Source organism: Carassius gibelio, chromosome B5 (assembly GCF_023724105.1).
Source record: "Carassius gibelio isolate Cgi1373 ecotype wild population from Czech Republic chromosome B5, carGib1.2-hapl.c, whole genome shotgun sequence".
Classification (NCBI taxonomy): Eukaryota; Metazoa; Chordata; class Actinopteri; order Cypriniformes; family Cyprinidae; genus Carassius; species Carassius gibelio.
Window position 1 is genome coordinate 24,675,187 of NC_068400.1, and position 25,127 is coordinate 24,700,313.

At 37.1% G+C, this 25,127-nt stretch overlaps 2 protein-coding genes across 3 annotated transcripts; both read left to right on the plus strand.

Moving 5' to 3' along the window:
• The first annotated feature begins 2,044 nt into the window (after positions 1–2,044).
• LOC127958489 (protein myomaker) lies at positions 2,045–6,040 on the plus strand. 2 transcript variants are annotated; one of them, XM_052557369.1, is made up of 6 exons: positions 2,045–2,415; positions 3,352–3,466; positions 3,670–3,818; positions 3,978–4,094; positions 4,206–4,346; positions 5,348–6,040. In XM_052557369.1, the coding sequence occupies exons 1-6, from the start codon at positions 2,281–2,283 to the stop codon at positions 5,456–5,458; spliced, it is 768 nt and encodes a 255-aa protein (XP_052413329.1). In that variant the 5' UTR covers positions 2,045–2,280; the 3' UTR covers positions 5,459–6,040. The 2 variants fall into 2 exon arrangements, with proteins under 2 accessions (XP_052413329.1, XP_052413330.1); XM_052557370.1 differs by having other exon boundaries at positions 2,101–2,415; positions 4,206–4,383.
• Positions 6,041–17,962: 11,922 nt separating this feature from the next.
• Positions 17,963–24,100, plus strand: LOC127958482 (solute carrier family 2, facilitated glucose transporter member 8-like). Its single transcript, XM_052557361.1, has 10 exons — positions 17,963–18,256; positions 18,576–18,738; positions 18,927–19,133; positions 19,435–19,534; positions 20,101–20,312; positions 21,182–21,331; positions 21,415–21,523; positions 21,916–22,089; positions 23,183–23,328; positions 23,415–24,100. The coding sequence occupies exons 1-10, from the start codon at positions 18,171–18,173 to the stop codon at positions 23,559–23,561; spliced, it is 1,494 nt and encodes a 497-aa protein (XP_052413321.1). The 5' UTR covers positions 17,963–18,170; the 3' UTR covers positions 23,562–24,100.
• The last annotated feature ends 1,027 nt before the right edge of the window (positions 24,101–25,127 follow it).

Genomic DNA, 25,127 nt, shown 5'->3' on the forward strand with positions numbered 1-25,127 from the left:
TAATCCAACAGGCAAAAGATCAATAACAGAAAAGCAGTCCGAAAAACACCCGGGAACACGAGAAAGCAGGGTAACATAAAACAAGGACTCCTTGAAACAGATAGAAACAGGGTATATATGGACAGGTGAAAACGATGAAAGTGGGAACAGCTGAGTGTGATTTACAGGTGCGCAATTAAAGGTGATGAATGGGACAAAGGCTTGTGGGAAATGTAGTGCCTGCAGTGGGGTGACTCTATGGGGAAGTGAGACCAGGGAAACACAGATCAGACACTGTGACAGGTAAGAAAGAGATGGTTCTTTAAGAAGCTTTGACTGAATGGTTCTTTATGGAACCAAAAATGGTGCTTCTATGGCATCGCTTGAAAAACCTTTTGAAGCACCTTTATTTTTATGAGTGTATAACAGGATTGAACAGAAAGTACAGAAACTTGCTTTTTCTCATTTTCAGGGGAAAAAAACATGATATTTTTATTTCACATAAAAAGGTAAAAGTAATTTTTTTATTACATTTCTGAGTTATTTTGGGACTATGTTTAAAATGGATAATGCTGCAGAAAACTGGAAAAGTCTGGAAGAAACTGTTGAGACCGAAAACTGTTTATCAGTTAAAGAAAAGTTACCTTTATTATTTTCCAGATAGTGAATAATGATCGTTTTCTCAGGCTCTCATTTCAGTCAGTTGATAAAGATAATATACAGATTTTTAAGCCACTAACTTGACTAAGGCTAATTTCAGTCGCTGTGTCACTCAAGAATGTGGCCACAGTGAGATGGCCGAGTGAAAGCAGGGATGTTGCACTTTCAGCACATGACCCCAAATTTGACTCCTCATTCCTTAGCCATTCTAGGACAGTGACTGGTCAAGAAATTGGACTCATCTCTAAGTATCTGAGGTTTGCAATCTCTCTGTAATCTCACGTTACAGTCACTTAGAGAATGTCGGGCGTGAGGAACACTCAGCACACTGCACTCTTTGTGTTCCTCTCGCAGGTGCAACAGCTGAGAGAAGAACAGCTGTGACTGACTGGCCACAAAGTCCATAGCAAGGCTCTCCCTAGTGCTCAAAATAACAAAATAAGGACTTTCCTAACTGTTGTGGACTGTGTGAAGTCTTAATTGGCAAGTCGTTAAAGCCACATCAAAAAAGCCACAGGATACTGAAATAAGACAATGGACACGTCTTTGCATATGTAGGTTAAATCGTCCCGTTGCAATGCAAGAACACCAGCATTAACAGTTCATCTTGCTGTCATTTAATGTGCTAAATTGCAAAAACAATAGTTTAAAATGGAGAAACGTCACTAGGTCACATCTGTTTCCTTTTTTCATTTGGATTGGACGTGTCATTGACATCTGTTTTTATTTCTTTTCTGCCATTTGCTCAGAATTAAATGGATGCTGATGGACACGTTTCTGTAGACTAAATACGGACATTTTAGATGCATAAAATAAGAGATTTAAAAGATATAAAATACATATTTCGACCACATGAAATGTGTCCAGTACAAAGTGAGAATTTGTTCTTGGGTTCCCTTCACTCGTTTAATAGGCTCCTGGTCTATCAGTACATCTGGTATGGGTCTACGCAAGACTCACCGGTCTCTAACACAACATCTTAAACCTACACCTCATCTTAACCATTCACATTTTTCTACCCTCAGAACCACATTCACGTCAAACACAGATTTGCAATGACGCATACAGGTGCTTTCGCGAGGCCAATGTCAATAACCCAAAAGAGACAGTTGTTTCTATAGCCACTGCTGAGGATCGATTCACCCATGAGAAACTCAGTGTCTGAGACTCAACACATCTCCGCCCAGACTGACCAGTATAAGAAAAATACATTTCAAAGAATTCTCTGTATGCCCAAGGGCACGCAAGGACTTTTTTCCTTTTTTTTTCTATTTTGTGGAAACACTTTGACTCAGCATTGACTCCATAGTTTGTGAAGTTCACCATAAATGGCTTGACTTTTGTCCCACTGCTGTTGTTCTACAATCCCAAACATGTGTGACAGAAGCATGCCATGTGATTGCAGGCCTCTCCCAGTCCTCATGCAGACAGCTGCTGTCCTGATGACAGTGCACATACAGACCCCTCTGAGCCATTTAAACTTTAAAGATCCTCCGGAGGAGGTTGTGAGTGTGTGAGATTCGCCCCTTCAGTCTCTCTTTTGGTCACTTCTCCAGAAGACCTGGTGGTTTGAAACAAGCCGCACTCTCTTAAGTTCTTCCAAGTTTTCCAGAAATCCTGAGGCCTTTTATTTGAGTCACAATGGGAGCGTTTATCGCCAAGATGTTGTTGCCCACCATCAGCAGTTTGGTGTTCCTGCCTGCAGCCAGTGTTGCTGCCAAGAGGGGTTTCCACATGGAGGCCATGGTCTATTTCTTCACAATGTTCTTTGTGGCGGTAAGAGAATAGAGATTTTTTATTAATGTTATAGACATGTGCAGAAATATACAGTACTACGCTTTTCATCTTTACAGCTTGTGTGTCTCTTATTAGTATTGATATACTTGTGTCTAAGGGGCCGTTTACACAGAAAATGGTCTTGCATTTAAAAAACTGAATATAGGAAAAATGGAACAAAGACAGAGTTTAGAGACAAGTTTTTAAAAGTGGAACTTATTTGAACCTGACATGCCTCTTAAACATTGTCTAACTGAGTTTACAAACCTACATAGACATACTAGGTGTGATATTTTTATTTTAACCGAAGAAAAATATGGGTTTGGTTATTTGACTGATTGATAAATGCAATATTCTTCAATATAAAATACTTTCTTGGGCCATTCACAATGAACATTATTGTGTTAAAAAATCAGCAAGACAGCGAAATGGTCCAAAATGTAAAAAAAAAAAAAAAAAAAAAAAACACCTGAATAGAAAGTGCAAGGCATAAGTGAACAAATTTTTATTTATTTATTCACTTATTTTATATATTACATTTAACCCTAGGTATATATGCTGCACATGTACACAACAGTAAAAAAGCTTTGAGACATGGTGAAATTGTTAAAGACGTCCATCTAGCTTTAAGTACAAAGCAATAAAAAAAGACCATTGGAACACAAACAAATTCTGTGTGATCTGGCCCTAAATTCTCAACTCCTTACCAAACAACCAATGAAAAATCTTTTACAAAACTCAGGCTACTGTAGTTTGTTCAGCCTGATAGCATTACTGAAGGCAAAAAGGCCTCTTCATATTTTTTTCCAGACAAGAACGTGGAAAGTTTCATCAAGTTTTCATCTTAGAGCCTTTTAAATGTACATTTATGTTCTCAGCCGAAACCTTTCATTTAATGTGACTTAGCAGTCATGTGTTTTCTCCATTTGTGCTCAGATTTACCATGCATGTGATGGTCCAGGCTTGTCCATTCTCTGTTTCATGAAGTATGAGATCCTGGAGTACTTCAGCGTGTATGGCACAGCTATCTCCATGTGGGTCACGCTACTAGGTAAGCAAACAGCATCTCTGTATCCTCATGGTGAGCAAATCTTAATCAAAGTATGACATAGAAATGCACTCCCACGCAGGTCAAACAGCCAAGCAAAGAGATTTAAAATAGGCTACTATTTTTCGTGAGCAGTGTGACAAGTGTTTATAACTTGCATTCCGCCATGTCATGTCAAAGATATGTGTCCGTTTGCTCTTATCCAGCACTGGGAGATTTCGATGAACCCAAGAGGTCTTCGCTCACCATGTTTGGGGTGTTGACATCGGCTGTGAGAATCTACCAGGACCGCTTAGGCTACGGCATCTACTCCGGCCCCATTGGAACAGCTGTCTTTATGATAACAGTCAAATGGGTGAGTTTGAGAGACATCAGATGCTGTTCTTACGGTGCTTTTAAGAGCAGAGCTCCAAATAAACTTGACGAGGAACTGTATTTTGCTGTTGGAAACTCTTTTATTATCTACCACTAATGCTTTCACAAGGTTTTACAATACTGTTTTGCTTTGCTCCAGTTACAAAAAATGAAGGAAAAAAAAGGCCTTTATCCGGACAAAAGTGTTTACACTCAACAAGTGGGGCCAGGGTTCTGCTTCGGTGCTCTTGCTTTGATGCTTCGCTTCTATTTCGAGGTAAAGACATAAATGTGCAGCTCTTCTACAACTGGAGAAACGCATTACACAGTTTGTCAGAAAAGCATGTTTGCATAACAGCGGTAATGACTTGCTCATTTACTCCTGCAGGAGTGGGACTACGCTTATGTCCACAGTTTCTACCATGTGTCACTGGCTGTGTCCTTCATCCTGCTGCTGCCCAAGAAGAACCGTTATGCCGGGACGGGACGTAACGCAGCCAAACTCAAATGCTACACCCTCTGTTGCTGTGTATGATGCATCTTTTTATCTGAGCGAAGCTGTAGAGGTGATCCTCACCCTGAAAGCTATACTTTAAGATGACAAACAGTCTCATAGTGAGCATTTAAAGGGATTGTTCACTCAAAATAAGATTTGTCCTTATTCTCTCTCATGTCATCCCCAAACCTGTATGACTTTGTTCTTCTGTGGAACAAAATATTTGACTTTTTTTAGTGTGGTGCTGATTGCTCTTTTTCATGTGAAAGAGGCAAGTGGGGACTTGATCTATCAAGCTTGAAAAATTTTATTAAACCCCTATATTAATAATCCATTCAACTTTGGAGAAACAAACCATAATATGTTGTTTTTCTCAAAAAATACCCATCCTAGCTCTCCTTGGCCTGTTGTCAAGAGCTCATAAGATACGCTTCAATGTCAGACTGTCCGAAAGATTCATTTGAGTCAGATCTTTTCAGTGAATCACTTGATTCAGTTCACAAGTAGAATGGTTTGGCCGCGAATTGAACTTGCCTTTCAAGGATTAGTTTGTAACAGTTATCAGTTCACTGGAAATAATTAACTTGTAGCAATTATCAAATCTCCAGAACTCATCTGGTTTGTTTTAGATTATTTTTGACATTCTACAGTACTTTTTTGATATTATTAATTGTATAATCTCCTTCACTTACACTTTTTTCATAAAACTTCAGAAGACTCGGAATATAGAGTTTGAGTCGTATGGCCTACTTTTATGGTACTTTAATAAATCTGCAGTAGTTAATACTTTATAATAGACTTTTAAGTTAAGAATCAGCTTTTAAAGCCTAAGTCCTCATTCATTACATTTGCACTAATTGCAATAGCTACCAGTACGTTTTTTTCTTCAACAGAAGAAAAGAAAGTCATACAGGTTTGGAACAACATGGGGGTGATTAAATGATGACAGAATTGTCATTTTTGGGTGAATTATACCTTTAACTTTCCAGAGATTGTCCATCATGTTAATTACATTCCTTCTCTCAACTTCACAGCCTCAGATGAAGGAAAAAGCACGGACTATCTGGACTACTCCTCAAAAACCCTGGATGCGGACCTGTGGTCCTGGCCTGCCATTACACAAATCCCGGCCACGCACCATGTAATGCAAGAAACTGTGTCTGTTAACAGCACTCTGAAAGTGACAACAGTTATACGACCTCCCAGCAGGCCAAGTATGCCTTGGACAACTCATTTGCAGGGATAGCATGATGCCCGATTGATTTTTAAAGACGCATGGCAAGATAAGGATTGTGACAGCGAAGAATCTCCATCACAAGAAGAGTTCATCTGAAAAGAAAAGAGAAATAACCAAGACTGGATTTGATTCATCAAACCCAGCTGGAAGGTTTATGAGTCACAAAAAATCAGCAGACGTATTATCTATCCAAAATGAATAAACTGTCTTTCAAAGATTCCTCAGTAGGGACCACTTGTCTATGTCCATTTAAGAGACTGTAAAAGAGGCCATTTAATTCTTTATATTCGTCTGTTTGTGCCAGACAGGTCAGACATCATCTGGGTACAACGAAACACTAAACCTACAAAGAAGCAAACAAACGGTTCGATTTAGCTGCGGATTGAGGGAGGATACATTTTGGGGGTTTTATGTAAATAATTATATTTATTTATTACACTTTAATTGTATGTATCAATTGTCATTTTTCATTTTTAAATAAAATATTGTTTTCAGGATTTATTGTAGTATTTATTTTGAACATAATTGTGTTTGTGTCTATTCAAGGAAAATTAACTGTTATATTATGATGTTGAAGAAAGAAAAATCTTGTGGCTTTCTTTAAACTTCATTGAATTTCAGACTTCAGTCCATTTAAGTCAGTCCATCTGCACGCTCCTAACACTCTCCAAAAATTACAAACACACATGGCATGTTTTAGACAAAACAGTCTCCCGGCAAACGTGAATGAAATTTTGGTCTGCAAAGACTTCTTTGACTAGAGGCCAGGTCGCCGGCTCCTGTGCCTAGAGAAAGGTGTTTTTGTCTGGGGGGGAAGCTGGCAACTCGTGATTCCCCTGGCTGTCTGTCCTAATCTGCCAAAAAGTGTAACCTTACGCTTTTATTACACCAGCGTGAAGCACTTTTGGGCGTCTTTGACCACTGTCTGTTTAAAACCACTTTGTTTGTGGTCTCCCCACACACACACACACACACACACACACACACTGTCTGAGGAAACTCCACCAAGCCCCACCACCGTGAGGTTCATTCGAAAGCAAATGTACCTAGACTGCTGGCTGGCAGCATGAAAGCCCGTCTGCCACAGCCTTCTTCCACTTCTCAGCCTCTTTTTTTGTTTGTTTTTGAGGCAATTTATTTAAAACAAGAAGATCAACTCCCTTCTTCCTCAGACATGTTCTTTGGTGTCAAATGTCAAACTAAGTACACTTCTTAAAAACTAGAGCCATCCTGTACTTGCCAGTATGTACATATAGAAGAAGTGAATGAAAAAATGATCTTAATCATACGTTCGTTCCTAAATGAGCTTCGTGTTAAAAAATATGGATATACGGACTGAAAAAAATATGATACTCTTGACAAATGTAGTCAAATTTGTTCTCACACACACACACACACACACATATATATATATATATATATATATACACATTAGCTATAATAAGAGGAATTTGCTAAAGATAAAACTGAGGCTGAAAAAACATTTTATTAGTTAATGTTTAATTTAGTTTACTTATTAATAAAGTTGGGAATTTTCTCTTCAAAAGACCTTGGGCCCTATTTATTTTATGATCTAAGTGCATGGTGTCTCCGTCGGTGAGCTAGGTCTTGATTTCAGCAATCAGCTCCCACGTTTTGCCCATTTTCGATTATCTGGCAGTGACGTGCTGTGATGTGCTGCCAAGATGGCGACAGCTGGCTCTGCCTACTTTTTGCTTCAAAATTGCTCTTTGGAAACCTTTGGGTGATGTCACGGACATATGTCCATGTTTTTTATAATCTATGGTCCGAATCCACTTTTGCTAGTTTAACGACAGGAATGGGTGCGTATTACTAACGTGCTCTTTAAATAACAAAGAAAAAAATATTGTGTCAGACTTCAGACCAGGTTTGAGTTGGTCTATAGAGCAGTCTATTTTGAGTTCCTCAAAACAGCAAAGCGACAACAATGTGCCTGAACACACCTATTTTTTAAACCATCACGCCCATGAGTGCACAAATGGGATCAAATACGTTTTCTTTTTAAACAACGCGGTGCAGGAGGGGAAAATGAGAACTGCGTCAGGCTGAAACTAGCAAAAACACTTGCGCCGCACATTTCCGAGTGTATGATACGGCCCCTTAATTTATTTATTGTTATGTCTTTTTAAATTATGCATCATTTCTGCTATGGGCTAAAAAACAACACTAGAAAAAATCAGTTAAACCCACAATCATTTCTGCAGTCAGTAAAGCTAGCCAGTCTGTTCCCTGCACATTAACATTCTGGTGTCAAGAGAAAAATGTTGTTGTTTTTAGTGAACTGAACCCAATAAAGTAACAAAGCACATATGCAAGCACATCTTCGTCATCACGATATAACAATATATGATCACGCAATATTGATAGGTTCAAATGTTTTTTATTGTTTAGAGAAAGAATGAAACTAGCATCATGAAAATGAGTTGTATACAAAGCATGAAGCATGAGGCCTCACAGTGCCCTGGAGAAAAACATGAGCTCATCTGCTTTATGCATACAAATGATGACAAATAAACAAAACAGCATGTTCCAATCCCAAACTTGTATTGTTGCATGTAACAGCATGTAAACTTCTTCAAGAAAAAACTACCTCTGTTGTAAAACACCCAGCTGATTTTTTAAGTCAGCCCAAATATCTTAATTAGCTGGTTTTAGATATGCTTGATAAGAGTTGAAAATAAATAACTGGCTTAACCACCTTCGACCTAAGTTAAGTTTGACATGGCATACTGTTTAATGCACAATTTATACCAGAATTTTCAAAGACATACTCATTCAAATACTTATTGTTTAAAAAAAATAGCATGCTGCTATGATATATTTCAAATAGTAATAAGCAACACTGCTGTCTCATAACCTAACTCTATTGTATGCTTAATTCAGCTTGTGTAGTGCAGCATAACGTTATCTAGGCTCATTTTGTGTGAAAATGTCTAACTCTAGGCAGTCCAATCAAATAATGAGTAAAGAGTTTAAAGGAATGACTCACCCAAAAACTTAAAGACATTAATTTAAGGACGAGTTGTGTGAATTACTTTGGACTGTCATTCTGACGGCACCCATTCACTTCAGAGGATCCACTGGTGAGCAAGTGATGTAACGCTTAATGTCTTCAAATATGTTCCGGTGAAGAACAAACTCAACTACATCTTTGTTGGCCTGACGTTAAATTTTCAGCAAACGTAAATTTTTGGGGTGTACTATTCTTTCTAAGAAGGACAAGTTCACTTAACATCACTTTTGGTTTTTGTGCACACTGGAAATGTCAGGCCAAGTCTGACATTTCCAATGTGTTTTGGGACACAAAAAGCCACACCATGTGTTCTGGTTGTACACTAAACTGTAATGTAAGCTGAAATACACTACAAAACTTTTGTTCCATAGTTTACAGTAAAAGCTGTCAGTAGAGAAAAACTTCAACAGTTTTTAAAGCTGTGAGCTGACAAAAATGACATTGATCTAGGACTTTTATACACTGTGTGCCATTGTCAAGACTGTAAGTCTATCCCTCACAGCCTAATTTTCATAAGGCGTCTAAAATGATTAAGGTCTAATGTGATGATAATAACTGTGTTACTTCAAATCGTCAACAAAGATAAACTTTAAGGCAAGTGAAGATTATAAATCACCACACAGCTGAGGGAATGCCTTCTTCGCAGTCTACATAACCGTAGACTGGACTAAATGGTCAGTTTTAGAAATTAAAGTCTTTATTTCATGTATGTTTTCTTTTTGCACAAGGACAATAAATGTCAGAAGATGACGTCTGATTGTTCCATTGTTGCAATGCCAAAAAATCTCAGGCTGTCTCCTCTAGGGGCTGAAAACATGTGTTTCACTATTAGCAAGGGAGTGTAAACGTCTGTGATAAAAGTCTGGGATCAGCTGCCAGTGGTGTTTTTATACTGTTCTCTTTTCTCACTCACTTTCTCAGCTGTTTCCCCAGCTGCTGAGGACCTCTGAGCTGCAACAGCTGCTATGAACAAAACAACTCCCAAAGCATTAAAGCAAGGAATTGACTCAATCAAATATAATGCCAAAACAATCTCTAACCTTCAAGGAAATATAGTACATAATTCATATATTCATCTCATTTCAAAAGTTTACACAAAACTCTTTTTTTTTAAAAACATTAGATTTTTTTTTATGTTCAGTGACAGTCTTCAATGTTTGAACTCCAGTGTTCTTCAAATTTTTTTGTTTGTCTTTCCACAGAAGAAAGAAAGCCATACAGGTTCAGAAAGTGACTAAATTATGAAATATCCCTTTAGGTCTAAAACCCAAAGTATTAAGGGAATTACAGATTACCCAGTCACCAGAAATGCTGGGACCAATTCATACTAGTGAGCCTTCAACAATTGAGCCCAAAGCTCCCAAATTTCCTCCACACATACGGCCGTTCCCAAGTGCTAGACTCTTCATGTACGGAGTGGTGAAGGGCCAGACGGGGCCCGTCACAGTACAGGCGCTGCCTCTGCTGCAGGGCTCTTTTCACAGCTTGATTCAACTGACACCATAAACAGAAGAGATTCATGTCACAAGTTAAAAGATTTAGCCTTTCCAAGAAAACACACACATTTAACTGGGAATGAAATCATAAAAAATGAAAGAAATATAACTGGAGTAAATCATTTGTTATTTATTCCACACGTTTTTACAGTGGACTGAAATCGTTTTTTGTGTTGTTGTTTTTTTTTATTATTGTTTCGAATGTAATATAAACACTACAAGTTTTATATGGAAAATATGTTTTGCCCATTTTTAACCAAATTTGAACTTCATTAGTGAATAATTCCACACTTTTAAGAAATACAGCCATTTAAAACTGTGCTAAGATGATATATATATATATATATAATTATTTCAAATAATTTCTTCAGGATGAGGCAATAGCTTTTCTAAGAAGACTGGGAAAATGGTTCTTTGCCTTCACAGGTAAAGATTAAATTATAAAACAATAATTTCAAACATTAATAATTTGCATTATTAGTTTTAAACAGTTAAACACTACCTTGGGAAATAAAAACATAAAAATATACAGGTGTATGTCAATACATTAGAAAGTCGTGGAAAAGTTCATTTATTTCAGTAATTCAAATCAAATTGTGAAACTCGTGTATTAAATAAATTCAATGCACACAGACTGATGTAGTTTAAGTCTTTGGTTCTTTTAATTTAGATGAATTTGGCTCACATTTAACAAAAACCCACGAACAAATCTCAACAAATTAGACTATGATGACATGCCAAGCAGCTAATCAACTCAAAACACCTGCAAAGGTTTCCTGAGCCTCAAAATGGTCTTTCAATTTGGTTCACTAGGCTACACAATCATGGGGAAGACAATCATTGACAACCTTCACAAGGTGGTTAATGTTAACAAACATTAATTCCCAAAAAAGTTGGCTGTTAACAGAGTGCTGTATATCCAAGCATGTTAACAGAAAGTTGAGTGGAAGGAAAAAGTTTGGAAGGAAAAAGTTTGGAAGGAAAAGATGCACAACGAACCTGAGAACCGCAGCCTTATGAGGATTGTCAAGCAAAATTGATTCAAGAATTTGAGTGAACTTCACAAGGAATGGACTGAGGCTGGGGTCAAGGCATCAAGAGCCACTAAATGTAAAATTTAAATTTAAAAATTCAAATTTAAAAATTCAAATTTAAAAATTCAAATTAAAAATTAAATACACTTACAGTGCACTTACAGTGCATTGAGGCCTATCATGTGTTCCTGGGGGAATCAAACCCCCAACCACTACACACAGATGTGTAAAGGAATTTGCTGAACCAGAGACAATGGTAAGGCATCTTACCTGGGCTAAGAAGAAGAAGAACTGGACTGTTGCCCCAATGGTCCAAAGTCCAGAGGAAGGGTGGAGAAGCTCATTGCCCAAGTTGCTTGAAGTCGTTAAGTTTCCACAGTCTGTGATGATGTGGGGTGCAATGTCATCTTCTGGTGTTGGTCTATTGAGTTTTTTGAAAACCACTGAAAAGTCACTGCACCCGTTTGCCAAGAAAGTTTGGAGCACTTCGTGCTTCCTTCTGCTGACCACCTTTTTGATTTGATTGAAGATGTTGATTTCATTTTTAGCAGGATTTGGCACCTGCTCACACTGCCAAAAGCAAAAGTTGGTTAAATGACAATGGTGTTGGTGTGCTTGACTGGCCAGCAAACTCACCAGATCTGAACCCCATGTGCTATTGTCAAGAGGAAAATGAGAAACAAGAGACCAAGTCTGTGTGCATTGAATTTATTTAATACACAAGTTTCACAATTTGAGTTTAATTACTGGAATAAACTAACTTTTCCATGACATTCTAATTTATTGAGATGCACCTGTATTACTGATCCCAAAAAATATCAGTGATCATGTGTCTTTAGTGTGGGTGATACTGTAGGAGTCTCATGAAAATGTGTATCAATAGCACAATTTTCAGTTTCTATTTGGCCTGCTATTTATATGCAGAAATGTACTTTGGCGTTCATAAGATATGCATGTGTTTGGCGTCGACTTTGCCAAGTAAGACATGTTCCTGAATCAACATCTATAGACTTAACCCAATCCCTACCCCTAACCTTACCCATAATTTATTCCTAAAATCAATGGAAAATGATAGCTGATTAACAAGAGTGTAGAAGCACCTAACCCTGATTGTAAGTCAAAACAGATAGTTAAATCTTTACTCTGATTGGTTGATCGAAATGTTGTTCCAGGATTAACAAGGATGTTGATCAAGGAACATGTTGTACTTGGTGAAATCACGCTCACCACATATAATATGCAGTTTTCGTGTTTATATGATATGCACGCCAAAGTCAATTTCTGTATATAAATAGTAAGCTAAATAGGAAAAGAAACTTGTGGTATTTATATGCACTTTCATGAGATGTGGTTGTAATGTGGCTCTCTATCACTGTATTGGTCAGTACAACAGTACAACACCAGCAGCAAAAATTGTATGTGTAGATCTGGCACATGTCTACCTGATGTTTTCTCTTGACTAGCTTGCACTCCACCTCTCTTGGAGTGACAGATGGCTTCATCATCAGCTCTGGACCATTTTCAGCCTGTAACTTCTGTGAGGATGTTTGTTACTGACTCTCCTCCTTGGCAAGGGCCATCCTGCCAATTCTAGCAGAAGGAATGGTGCTCTTAAGACTAAAAGCTGATTCCTAGCAATAAACCTAAAGTCTTCTGATGATAAGAGAACCCAGCATCTCTACAATCAAACTAAACCACAGTGAGTTTATTCATCAGCATGCTCACAAACCTTGACTAGTCTGAAAGTCTAAATCTTTGCCATCAGCTGGGTTTTGACTGACTGTGCAGTGTCACAGGACATAATAGCTGTCAAGGAGCATTGTGGGAGCAGACTCGACAGCAAAGACAACACGTAAAATGAGATTTAGGAATGATAAACGACATTTAAAGATGGCCTCAGATAAAACAACTAAATTACGTTTTATACACTGTTTTTCTTAAAGTCATTATTTTCATGTCAGTTTAAAAAATTTAGATAAAAATACATTTATTTCACATAAAATATTTGTGATTTTTTTAAGCCATTTTCAATTTTTAAGATTATTTCTCCACTATTATTTCTAAATGTTCTCCAGATCATTTTTAATCATTTTTCGATTACATTTAGAAGCCAGAATAATACATTTTGTAAACAACTTTTTTATGATTGAAATATTATAAATGGGTAATATGGTCCATAACAATTTATAGTCATTTTTCCTCACATGGTGGGTTTTATCCATATTTTATCCATATTTGATTAGGAGCATTTACTGTAGTTTGGGAATGTAACAAAGAGACACTTGCCTGATCATCGGTGGGCTCCAAGATAAGGACTCTGATGACATCCATCTTGGCCTCCTCCATTTTGGCCACTTTGCTATAAGCTTTGGCTTGATTCTCATAGTAATGAACTTCACGAGGGTTGTGCCTTATAACAACAGAAAACTTGTATGCTGCTTCTTGGTATTTCCTGGAATAAAATTAATTTCTAAAATAATATCAAGAGGCACAAGGTAAAGAAATATGTTTAGAGTTTAAAATCTACTTGTCTTCATGCATGCAGAGTAGTGTTTTGTGAATAACAGCAAGCTGTAGCTACCTGTAGATATCCGTGTTGTCAGGGTCCATCTCCTCTGCTTCTTGAGGAAAAAAGAGATTTTCTCAATATAATACAAATTCTGCTCCATTATTTTGAGTGATCTGAAACAACCAAGCCATTTAAGAAATTCTAATTCAATAAACTCTGATCATTTTCAGAGAAATTTCACCATCTTTACGCCACTTTCAGCCCAACACTCATTAACCTCTTTATTTCTCAGTCCACACCTCCTCTGTTGATGAACAGCTCACTTGCATCTCTCTGTTTCCCTATGGCCTTGTTCAGCAGCATGATGGCTTCACCGCACAGATTCCGGGAGAAGCACTGAATGGCAGAATCATGAGTTGTGTCTGAGCATCTTCCTCTAAATCCTCTGAATTGTCCTGCATGCCTCCTTGAGGAGGATCTTCTCCAATCCCACAGAACTCAACAGCAAGAATCAAGTCCTCAATGGCAGCAGTGAAGTCTTTCAGGCGTCAATATAGAATCCCCCTATATGAGCAGGCAGAAAATATGTGTATTTTATAGAGATAGTCCACCCAAAAATGAAAACTCTCTTCATTTTCTTACCCTCATGTTCTTTCAGCTGTTGAACACAAAAGAAGATATTTTGAAGAACGTTGTTATCCAAATCGTTGACGTAGCCACTGATTTTCACAGTATGGAAAAAATTATATGGAAGGTTACCAACATTCTTCAAAATATCTGATATTGTTTTCAGCAGATTAATAATAATAATAATAATTCTTTACATTTATATAGCGCTTTTCTAGACACTCAAAGCGCTTTACATAGACAGGGGGTATCTCCTCATCCACCACCAGTATGCAGCATCCACCTGGATGATGCGACGGCACCCATATTGCGCCAGAACGCCCACCACACACCAGCTTTCTGGTGGAGAGGAGACAGAGTGATGAAGCCAATCAGCAGATATGGGGATTGTTAGGAGGCCCTGATGGTCGGAGGCCAATGGGCAAATTTAGCCAGGATGCCGAGGTCACAACTCTACTCTTTCCGAAAGACATCCTGGGATTTTTAATGACCACAGAGAGTCAGGACCTCGGTTTAACGTCTCATCCGAAGGACGGTGCTTGTTGACAGTATAGTGTCCCCATCACTACACTGGGGCGCTAGGACCCACACAGACCCAGCCTCACTAGCACCTCTTCCAGCAGCAACCTAGTTTTCTCAGGAGGTCTCCCATCCAGGTACTGACCAGGCTCAGCCCTGCTTAGCTTCAGTGGGCAACCGGTCTTGGGCTCCAGGGTGATATGGCTGCCAGCCATTAAACTCATAAAGGTTTGGAACAAGTGGTGGGTAAGTGAATGATGACAGAATTTGCATTTTGGAGGAACTATCCCATTAATACCATTTATATTATATGTCTACTTCGCTTTTTTATTTAATTTACTGATTTATTGATTTTTATTTACTTCTTATTAAAGCATTTACAACATATATACTGTACAAACAAGAAATCCTAAAGTATATCACTGCTGAAAAAAAAATGGTTCATCAAGTATTGCTGTTCTGATTTCCATCCAAAAAGTATAATTTAATAAAATTGTCTTGTGTCCCATTTATTAATTATTATCAATGTAATCCACTTTTTGTAATTGCTTGGCTGTAATGCACTTGTGTGTGCTATAAGGTTTGAAAGTTGTTATATAAAACAAAGATAATATTATGAATTTACTGTCTGATCCAGGCTGGTTTATGCTGATTTAGTGCTGGAATAATGTTTTAACCCAGTACCACAATAATACCCTGTTTTTTGTACATGTATCATGTTAGTACTATCATGCAGGCATTTAAAGAAGCTTATTTTACTTAGATTCATTTTCAGTGGAAAACAGTAATAACCCTAATCCCGGAAAATAGTAATATAAATAATTGTTGTGTCTAAGTTTTTGACTGGTAATAGAAAAGCAAAGCAAAAAATAAAATGAAATCGTTGTAACAGAAAAATCATGTGAAACCTAAATTTAGTGTGCATATCATATCATAATACTTATTTAAATGGAATAAATTCACTGTCACAACAGGCCAGTTATTTAGCAGGCAGTAAATGCCCCTTGCCTAAAGAGGTAGTACTGTGCTTCATTGGGGTTATATTCCAGAGCATTTAATTTTATGTTTAATTTCCCCAGTCCATCTGAAAACTCTCACTTTAATGCCTTATCAACAGCTGCCTGATGGGAATCATTTGCTGCTTCCTTCGGCCTCTTCAGCAGACAGTGCATGTGCCTCTGGACAGCACGGTTTCAGCCTGAGTGCTGACCACAAGTCATGATGGCACAAAGTCATCTGAGAATGCACGCAGCCCTCTTACCTGTTTATTACAGTCTCTTGAAGGGAAATGTTTTTCTGAAGGCAGTGAATGATGGTCTGACATGATGAGAGGTCTGCTGACTGGCCATCTATCTCCAGCCAATTATTGACCAACTGAAGGCAGTCAGAGTAACAGCCAAGAGCGGTCAGACAAGCCAAACTATGAATACATATACAAAAATTATGGAAAATTATGATCTCATGGTATACACAGTAGCCCAAAAGTTGTTTTTGGACACCTTTTAACACTTAGGCCTACCTCACACTTAAAAATGCCTGTATTGCATTGCATTGGATCCAAAATATCAGACCAAGTGTCATCAGCAACAAGACTAAATGACTTACAGCTCTTTTCTAGCCAATATCTTTTAACACTTTGAGACTGTTGAGGGTCTTTTTTACCCAGTTTAGACATTTACGCAGTTTACAGTTTACCTGACTTTCCAGCCCTTTTCTGATTTTTATCATAATTATCATAAGAAGAGCCCAATGTGTCCAAATCTTTTTTGTTCATTTTGAATAATGTTTTTTATAAAGTAGTTCTTTAATTAAATTATTTAATTATTGTTCATGTAAAGTGTGAGTGATATTGAGCTATATTTTAAACTATCTAAAATAAATGCTACTTTAAACATAGGCCTACACATATTTTAAAATGTGGCTTGATTGTCCAAATCCATTTTATTCAGTAATAACATGGCAGTTATATCAGGAATATGTTGCATTTTAGTTAAATCCTATACTCGCAATTGAAATAACAATAAAAAAGCAACAGTACTTAATAATGTGAACATCAGTAGATGAAGGTAGTTAGGTGAAGAGAGAGAGCATGTATTGCCATCTAGTGGTATTTTATGCATGATGTTAGTTTAGCTAGTAGTTCAGAGTCATGTGAACTTCAAATCTCTGGTACAGTCTGCACTGACCTTCTCATGTTGTAAGGCCTGTAAGGAGGGTTTGAGTTCTGCAGCTTTTGTGAAAGACTCCAAAGCCTCTAGAAACTTCCCTAAATAAATACATAAATTTTAATATGAAGCTCATAATCTGATTTCTGTCATCTAAATAAATTGTTGTATACCTGCAGCCTGCAGGAAGAAGATGAAGGCAAGTTGTTGAGGATAGGCCTCAGTTCGGGATCCAGATTGCAGGTGTGTTTGTAATCTAGTGCTGCAGATTGGAAGTCACACAGCTGAAGATATCATTCTGCTTTCGGGACATAAAACTCAGTCTACAGGTGTGGAGGATATAATGGAGTACATAATACAATCCATAGCATGACCTCTGCCTGATGTGGCTGGAGTAGAAAGGCCTTTGAGAAACAGGACACAGCTATGTCAAAGTGAGTCTGTGCCATGGCACTACAACCTGCTTCATAACTAGACACGTGCACATATGTAAATATGCTTCTCAGTTAGACTCTGTAGTATTGTTTATTAAATTTTTACATTTAAAATTAAATTAAATGTATGCATTTAGCAGACGCTTTTATCCAAAGCGACTTACAGTGCATTCAGGCTATCAATTTTACATATCATGGGTTCCCGGGGAATCGAAACGTTATTAAACATCTGTTCACTTACTGTTTCTCTGACTTTTTTTTATTATTATGCGCTTCCCATACATATCCGGTTTCTTTTTCTAGTAGATTAGAAATACAGATTTTGTATAAATAAATATTTAAATACTTATTAGTTATGTATGCTTGAATGTCATGACCAGAAATTATTCGTACTTCTGAAAACACATGGACATTTTCAACTGCACGAATGTGTACTAAATTACTTCATCTAACAATTGTATTAAATGGTTTTAAAAACAAAATGTTAGATTAAATGTTTTTAAAAATAGCCTATATATTTTTGTGTGTGCATTCTTGTACGCAGGCACAAAGGAATAATTACGGACTTTTATTTTGAAATCGCAACGATCGGTCAGCAGGTATTACTGTCAGCTGACAACACCGGTTAAGTGTATAAAGCGTTTTTCCTCGCGATGCTGAAAAACAAAGCCGTTGATACTTCTCTGGCTGAACTTGTATATGTTTTGTCAGTTGTAATGTATGACATAACTGCACAGTTTGTCGGTGGCGATTATCTATGAAGTGTTTGATTATTTGATTATCGTTTGCGAGAGGAGACACTATGGATGATTATGAGGAGACCAGACCACTGTTGGTCAACGATGAGCAGACAGACGAGGACAGAGCACAGCAGAACTCTTATCTGGAGTAAGTGTGACTTTATGGTCACTTTTATGCAACTAATAATAGTATTTACATGCTACTCCATGGCGCTTCAAAGAACATGGTACATATCCACAAAATCCATGGTACTATTCCTGTGTGTGTGTGAGATCACATTCTTGGCACTGAAAATGTTATTCACTCCGTGATTTGTTTAAAGTCAACGAAGAATCAATACGTTTTGACAACAGAATGAGTTGACAGTGACTTAACATACAGTGTTCCTTTACTCATGGAAAACCTGTTTAACAAGAATGGAACCTTATTCATAGTTGATCTGTGTGCAACTACTTTTGCTCGACAGTAAAGTTAAGAATGGGAAGCTGTACCTTGCCACATTCGCAGCAGTTCTGGGACCCCTGAGTTTCGGGTTTGTCCTGGGTTACAGCTCTCCTGCCATACCTGAACTCCGCATAATCCAAGACCCAAGACTGCAGCTCAGCAAAGACGAAGCTTCCTGGTTTGGGGTATGTGAATGCTTTGGATCCTGTTTATTATTTATTTTTCAAAGAAGTGCTTATCATTTTTACAATGCCATTCATGTCTGAGTTGGAGGATGTTTAAATACCAAAATTCAGATAGTTAGCCAATGTATAAAGAGTTTAGCAAAGATGCTGATGTCAAAGGAACAACATTATGATTTTCTGTCTTAAAGTCTGTGGTGACCATTGGTGCAGCTCTTGGGGGTCTCCTTGGAGGATGGATTGTCGAGAAGATAGGACGAAAATTGAGCCTTATGTTTTGTGCGTTACCCTTCATCTGTGGGTTTACCATAATTATCGCTGCTCAGAACCACTGGATGTTATATGTGGGCAGAGTGCTCACCGGTCTGGCCAGTGGAGTCACTTCTCTTGTTGTACCTGTAAGTATTACCAGTGTATTGCTGGAAGTAAAAATCCCATTCCTTTTCTCTATTGGGGAACAGATTTTTAACAATACATTTTAAACCATTAGACCTACTGTGAGCAGTGAGGTTGTATGCTTTTGTTGAAACCATCAGGCTGCATTATTCGAATATTTTTTTTTATATTCATGTTTAACAGCAAAATTAAATATACAATAAATATTATGCGAATAATTATGCGAACCATGTTTTTAACCAAATTTTGGAAATTTAATTCAATCGAACATTATCCATTTGACTTTGCTCTCCATTTCTACAGCTCTACATCTCTGAAACGGCTCATGAGCGTGTTCGGGGAACCATGGGCTCATGCGTGCAACTTATGGTTGTAATAGGCATTATGGGAGCCTATATAGCAGGTATCAGCCCTCATTTTAAACTTGTGACTGAATTGTGACAAGTTATGACACTTGAGTGCCTTTGAGAGTAAACACTGCCCTCAGTTAGCTGTATGAAATGATTGTTAATGTTTAATCAAAGGACACGTTTCAGTCTTCTTTAATTACAGTGAGATCTTACACGTACTGTATACGGTCTCTTTTCCAATGCAACCCTGCACTCCAGTACTTCATTTGTTCTTATAAACAAATAGACTCAGATTTGTGTGAATGCCTCCCTAACTTGTGCTGGCGAGCATCCTTATGAAAGACTTTCAGTATTGCATTAATGGCTAGGTCAAATTAGCTCAGGAATGTCCCTCTTAGACATACACAGAGACTGCATTGTGCATTGCTCTATCTGGGCAGTGTTTAGATGAAGAGTATAAAAACCTGACCCATTCTGTGTGATCAGTAGTAGTATACTGTATACCTTAAAAGTACCTCCAGTAATTTATAGTAGTATTTATACAATGCCATGAGGGTGAGTAAATGATCAATTTTGTGGCAAACGATCACTTTAAATAATGCAATATTTTTTTTTCAAGGTTTGTTCCTGGACTGGCGATGGTTAGCAATTGCATCCTCTATCCCTCCCACACTAATGCTGGTGTTTATGTGCTTCATGCCGGAGACTCCACGATTCCTGCTCTCCCAAGGGAAAAGGAGGGAGGCAGAGGAGGCCCTGCGCTTCTTCAGGGGTCCTGATGCCCCAGCAGAGTGGGAGTGTGCTAAAATAGAAGAGGCCTACAAAAATGAAGTTAGACATCACAAATTTCTCATTTCACATCTCAAAGTTCAAAGGTCTCAATTTTAATATTACATGTTGAGCTGCAGTTCAAGACAACGTGAAATTTCTAATATAACATTTTTTGAGTGAACTGGATATGCAATGATGAAACATAGTTCACCAAAAAATGATAATTCTGTCATCATTTACTTCGCTTCATGTTGTTCCAAATCCATTACTCTTTTCATTCTTTTTTGAAACACAAATCAATATTTTTTTAAGATGATTTATGTCCCTCCAATGAAAGTCGGTTCCAAAGAAAATGCTTCAAAATCCACATGATTTGAGCGGTATAATCCAAGAGACATGATCACTTTATATGAGAAATACATTTAATTTATGCTTTTATTTATATATGAACTTCTATATTCTTCAAGAATAGTAGATTGAAGCGCAGCCATTCTTGCTTGACAAACAAACATTATTCGTTCTTGTGGACAATGTTAATATGTTGGGGATACAATTATATATTCATAGTATAAAATGTCTCTTCAGAAGACTTGGATTTAATCGCTTAGTTCATATAGATTTCTTTATAAGTCTTTACATCTTTTTGAAGCTTACATTTTTTGGTTGTGTGGACTTTCAGTGGAGAAACTTAAATCTGGAGCAAAAAGTCTTGGAACAACATGAGGGTGAGTGAATGATGACAGAATTTAGATTTTTGGGTGAACTATCTCAAATTCTATCCTATTGGAACTGAATTGAATGATTAAATGTGGGTGTTACCAACCAGAGTTTAAGCTTTTTATATATATATATATATATATATATATATATATATATTTAATTCTATGTGCAAATGTATACAAGTCACTAAGGTTGACATTTGATTACAGGAGCAAAGCTTCAGCCTGGCGGATCTAAAGGACCCTGGTGTCTTTAAGCCTTTAGGCATAGGCATTATGATGATGCTTCTCCAGCAGTTAACCGGCATTAATGCCATCATGTTTTACGCAGAGACAATCTTCGAGCAGGCCCATTTCAAAGTGAGTTTTGTTGAAGTTCATTCATTCATTCAGCTTCATTTATGCTAAATGTACATTGTAATGTTCTTTATTTTCCACCACAGAGCAGCGATGTGGCCACTGTTATTGTTGCAGCCACACAGGTGGTCTTCACTGCAATTGCTGCTGCTATCATGGACAGAGCTGGGCGAAAAATTCTCCTCATCTTGTCTGGTAGCAACATCATTAATAAACTGATATATTTGCACAGTTACACTTTACTTAAAGCCTTTATGTATAATGCATTATAAAAGTAGTTCTAATGCATTAATAATGCCTTGTAATGCACCTTATAATGCATTGTACAATCTAATGAATAATTGTTACCACGGTTAAAACATTAACATTTATCAATTCATTGTTACGCTATGCATTTTAAATTTGGTTATAATTATTTACGACAAGATATAAGGTATTACAATGCACATTATGAACACATTTTAACGCATTATTCCCATTTATAATGCATTATGCATAAAGGCTTTAATTAAAGTGTTATCATTTGCACTACTGCTTTTGGAAAAAAATTAAATGGATTGTCCTTAATTTTGCATCCCCTCCACAAGGTGTCACCATGTGTGTTAGTGAAGCAGTGTTTGGAGTATATTTCATGTTGACTGTGAATCATAACAACTCCTCACTGACGAGTGTACTAACAGACGCCCAGAGTTCTCTGGCAGAGCAGCCTCCTACAGACCTGGCCTGGCTGGCTGTGGGAAGCATGGGCCTTTTCATTGCAGGTTAGATGAAATGTATTTCACTTGAACTTACCATAGAACAAGAAGTATTTAGCAACTGTATTAGGATTTCCTGCTGTATGTGGTCGTAACATTTATTTAAATAGCACTTTTTACAATACAGATTGTTTAAAAGCAGCTTTGCAGTAATACACAGGAAAATAAGGGTTAATGTAAAATTCATTAATTATGAAACAACATCAGTTTCAGTTAAAGCAGCACTACAGAAGACAATAGCGTCATTATTCAACTCAATTTAGTTCAGTGTTGATTCAGTTCAGTTCAATAACTTTTAATGTTGCAAAGTTCAGTAATTATGAAACTAGTTCAACTCTGCTAAAATGGTTCTACAGAAGATAATAGTGTCATAGTCCAAATCAATTTAGTTCAAATATAAAGAACCATAAAGATAAAATGTTCAGTTTATTCTTGCTTACAACCACATACATGGTAAGATTTAATCGACATGTAAGGTGGCTACCTGCAATTCATTTTGTTTGTACTCCCCATTTAGGAACAAGTTCATATGAAACAGTTGATGAAATAATAGAATTGTAATCAGAATTTATGTCCATCCAGAAACCAATTATTTTACAGATGCAGATTGACTTAAAGATAAAGCAAAATATACAGTGATGTCTAGTTTTCACTATGTTGATGTACTTGAGGAATTGTCCAGTTCCCGTTTTTGGTGAAATATCAAGTTCAGTTATGAAACTGTAAATGGTACAGGGCAGGCTGATTGGCCACATCATTTCTGCATTTCTGATTCTGCAGCCAATGTTCAACATTTAAATAATCTGGTTCACTGTAAACTGGTTCCCTCTGAAACTCTCCACCTCCCCCAGCTCCACCTGTCTAGATCTGCTATCAGATTCATGCAGCATATCTTGTATGTTCACAGCAGTGTGCCTTTTTATTTCTTGGCAGTAGCAAGCTCTGCAGCAATAGCAGCAACATATTTCACAGATTTATTCCACCAAGACCAAATACATTATCATTGTCATATCAATTAACATGCTAAAACTATTCCAAAAATATGCATAAAAAGGGTCAGTAAATGGACTGCAGATTATCATAAATATGTGTTAATCAGGTTTTGCTCTTGGTTGGGGTCCTACTCCTTGGCTGGTGATGTCCGAGATTTTTCCTACCCGAGTGAGGGGATTGGGCAGTGCTCTGTGTGTGCTTACCAACTGGACCTGTGCCTTCATTGTCACCAAGACCTTCCAGAACCTCATGGTAAGCTGATGGTCATGTATTTTCTCCAGAAACTTTCTAAGTTTAACAAAATGATCTAATGTAGGACCAATAATGTTTCTTTTTAGGATGCTATAACCAGCGCAGGGACATTCTGGATGTTCTCTGCACTCTGTGCTCTCAATGTCATCTTCACTGCTATTTTTGTCCCTGAGACCAAAGGCAAAACTCTGGAGGAGATTCAAGCCCGTTTTAAGGGGGCTTATCAGCGCTAGACAAGGGTTTCCTTCATGACAATACCAACATTTTAAAAAACTAGCTGCATTGATAATATGATGTGCAAAATAATGTTAAAGTTCTCAGACCAAATATGTGTGATATATTCTTAATGTGATTTATCATTGAATTAGCACAAATAGTGGCTGATGTGACATGGTTTCAGGCAGTGTTCACATTTTTTTTTTCTATATGACTGTTGTTTTGAATTTAAAATGCATGGTTACTAAACTTTATTGTTTGCTTTCATTTGGAAAGTAGGCAAAATTAAACTGAACTCTCAAAGCTGAAGTCATAAGTTGAAATGTGGTACTGAGTCAGTATAGTATTACACATTGTTTTGTAATATTGACAGGGATGATTAATTATGTGCCAAATGAAGTGATATACCAAATACAAGTTTATTAAAGATGAATTATGTAAAACAGTTTTTCTAATATGCTAATGACTAGGGCTTCAGATAAAATGATGAACTATCCCAACATTCTAAATATATATCACATTACTTATTTTTCATAATAAATTACTTTTATCAAAATGTGTGCCATCTGTTACTAGATAATGGTTATAAATAATATAGATCGCTAGCTGCTGTATTAAATTTCAAATTCTCTTCACTGGAAATGAAATATAGCAACATGCAGAAGTTAAGTGGCCAAGCACAGCAGAGAATGAGAAGCAACTGAGCAAGTATGGCAGGGAGGATAAGACCAAAGGCAACAATGAGTATAAGGATATTTTATGATTTTACTTAAACTGGCTGAAAAATCATGAATTCAATCATTATTAATGATTTAATGGTTTATCCATTTTTACCAATAGGCGGCAGAAGCAAAACTAAGCTTCTAAGCTATTATCATTTGTAATTTCATCATTAATGGTTTATCACTTATGAAGTTAATCAACTTGAATTCCAAACTTTTTGGCAACATAGTCTGAAGATGATCTGAGTCAATTTTAATAAAAATCAGACAAACCGTCTTGAGCGATTTTTAAAAAAGAAGTTTTTTTTTTTTTTTTTATAATTACAAATTTTAGATTTTTCAATCTTGGTGTCCGTTTGATGCATGAGACCAGGTATCAGAGGGAAATTTTGCTTCTAAATCACACAGTTCATCAAACAGGAATTGTGTGCACTCAAAAAGAATGAGTTCTCAGGTGTGTAGATGCAAAAAATGCAGAGCAAGGCCAAGGGGACGCGAGGACTGTGATTGGGAACCAATGCGCATGGGTGTTCGCAAGCATTCTTGTAGCTTCATAAAATTACGGATGAACCACTGATGACACAAAGACTTTTTCAGATATTCTTACTGCGTTTCTGTTCCTTGACAGTGGTAAATCCTTTGCTCTCTATGGCGGGTCAGAAAGCTCTCAGATTTCATTAAAAATAGAAAAAATAAACTTAATTTGTGTTCCGAAAATGTTCAAAGGTCTTACAAATTTGGAGGGTGAGTAATTATTTACAGAATTTTCATTTTTGGGTAAAATATCCCTTTAATTTTGAGACTGTCCCCTATCTGTGTCGGAAATGTTCAAATTTCATAATTTTTCTGCAAGCGATTCTG

What these genes read in the sequence shown, in the direction of transcription:
- LOC127958482 (XM_052557361.1), top strand. Translation starts at nt 18,171, where the DNA reads ATGGATGATTATGAGGAGACCAGACCACTGTTGGTCAACGATGAGCAG. An exon ending in CAGCAGAACTCTTATCTGGA is followed by an intron (nt 18,257 to 18,575) that starts GTAAGTGTGACT and finishes TTTGCTCGACAG; the next exon opens with TAAAGTTAAGAATGGGAAGC. An exon ending in AAGAGGCCTACAAAAATGAA is followed by an intron (nt 20,313 to 21,181) that starts GTTAGACATCAC and finishes ATTTGATTACAG; the next exon opens with GAGCAAAGCTTCAGCCTGGC.
- LOC127958489 (XM_052557369.1), top strand. Translation starts at nt 2,281, where the DNA reads ATGGGAGCGTTTATCGCCAAGATGTTGTTGCCCACCATCAGCAGTTTG. An exon ending in CATGTGGGTCACGCTACTAG is followed by an intron (nt 3,467 to 3,669) that starts GTAAGCAAACAG and finishes GCTCTTATCCAG; the next exon opens with CACTGGGAGATTTCGATGAA. An exon ending in GCTACACCCTCTGTTGCTGT is followed by an intron (nt 4,347 to 5,347) that starts GTATGATGCATC and finishes TCAACTTCACAG; the next exon opens with CCTCAGATGAAGGAAAAAGC.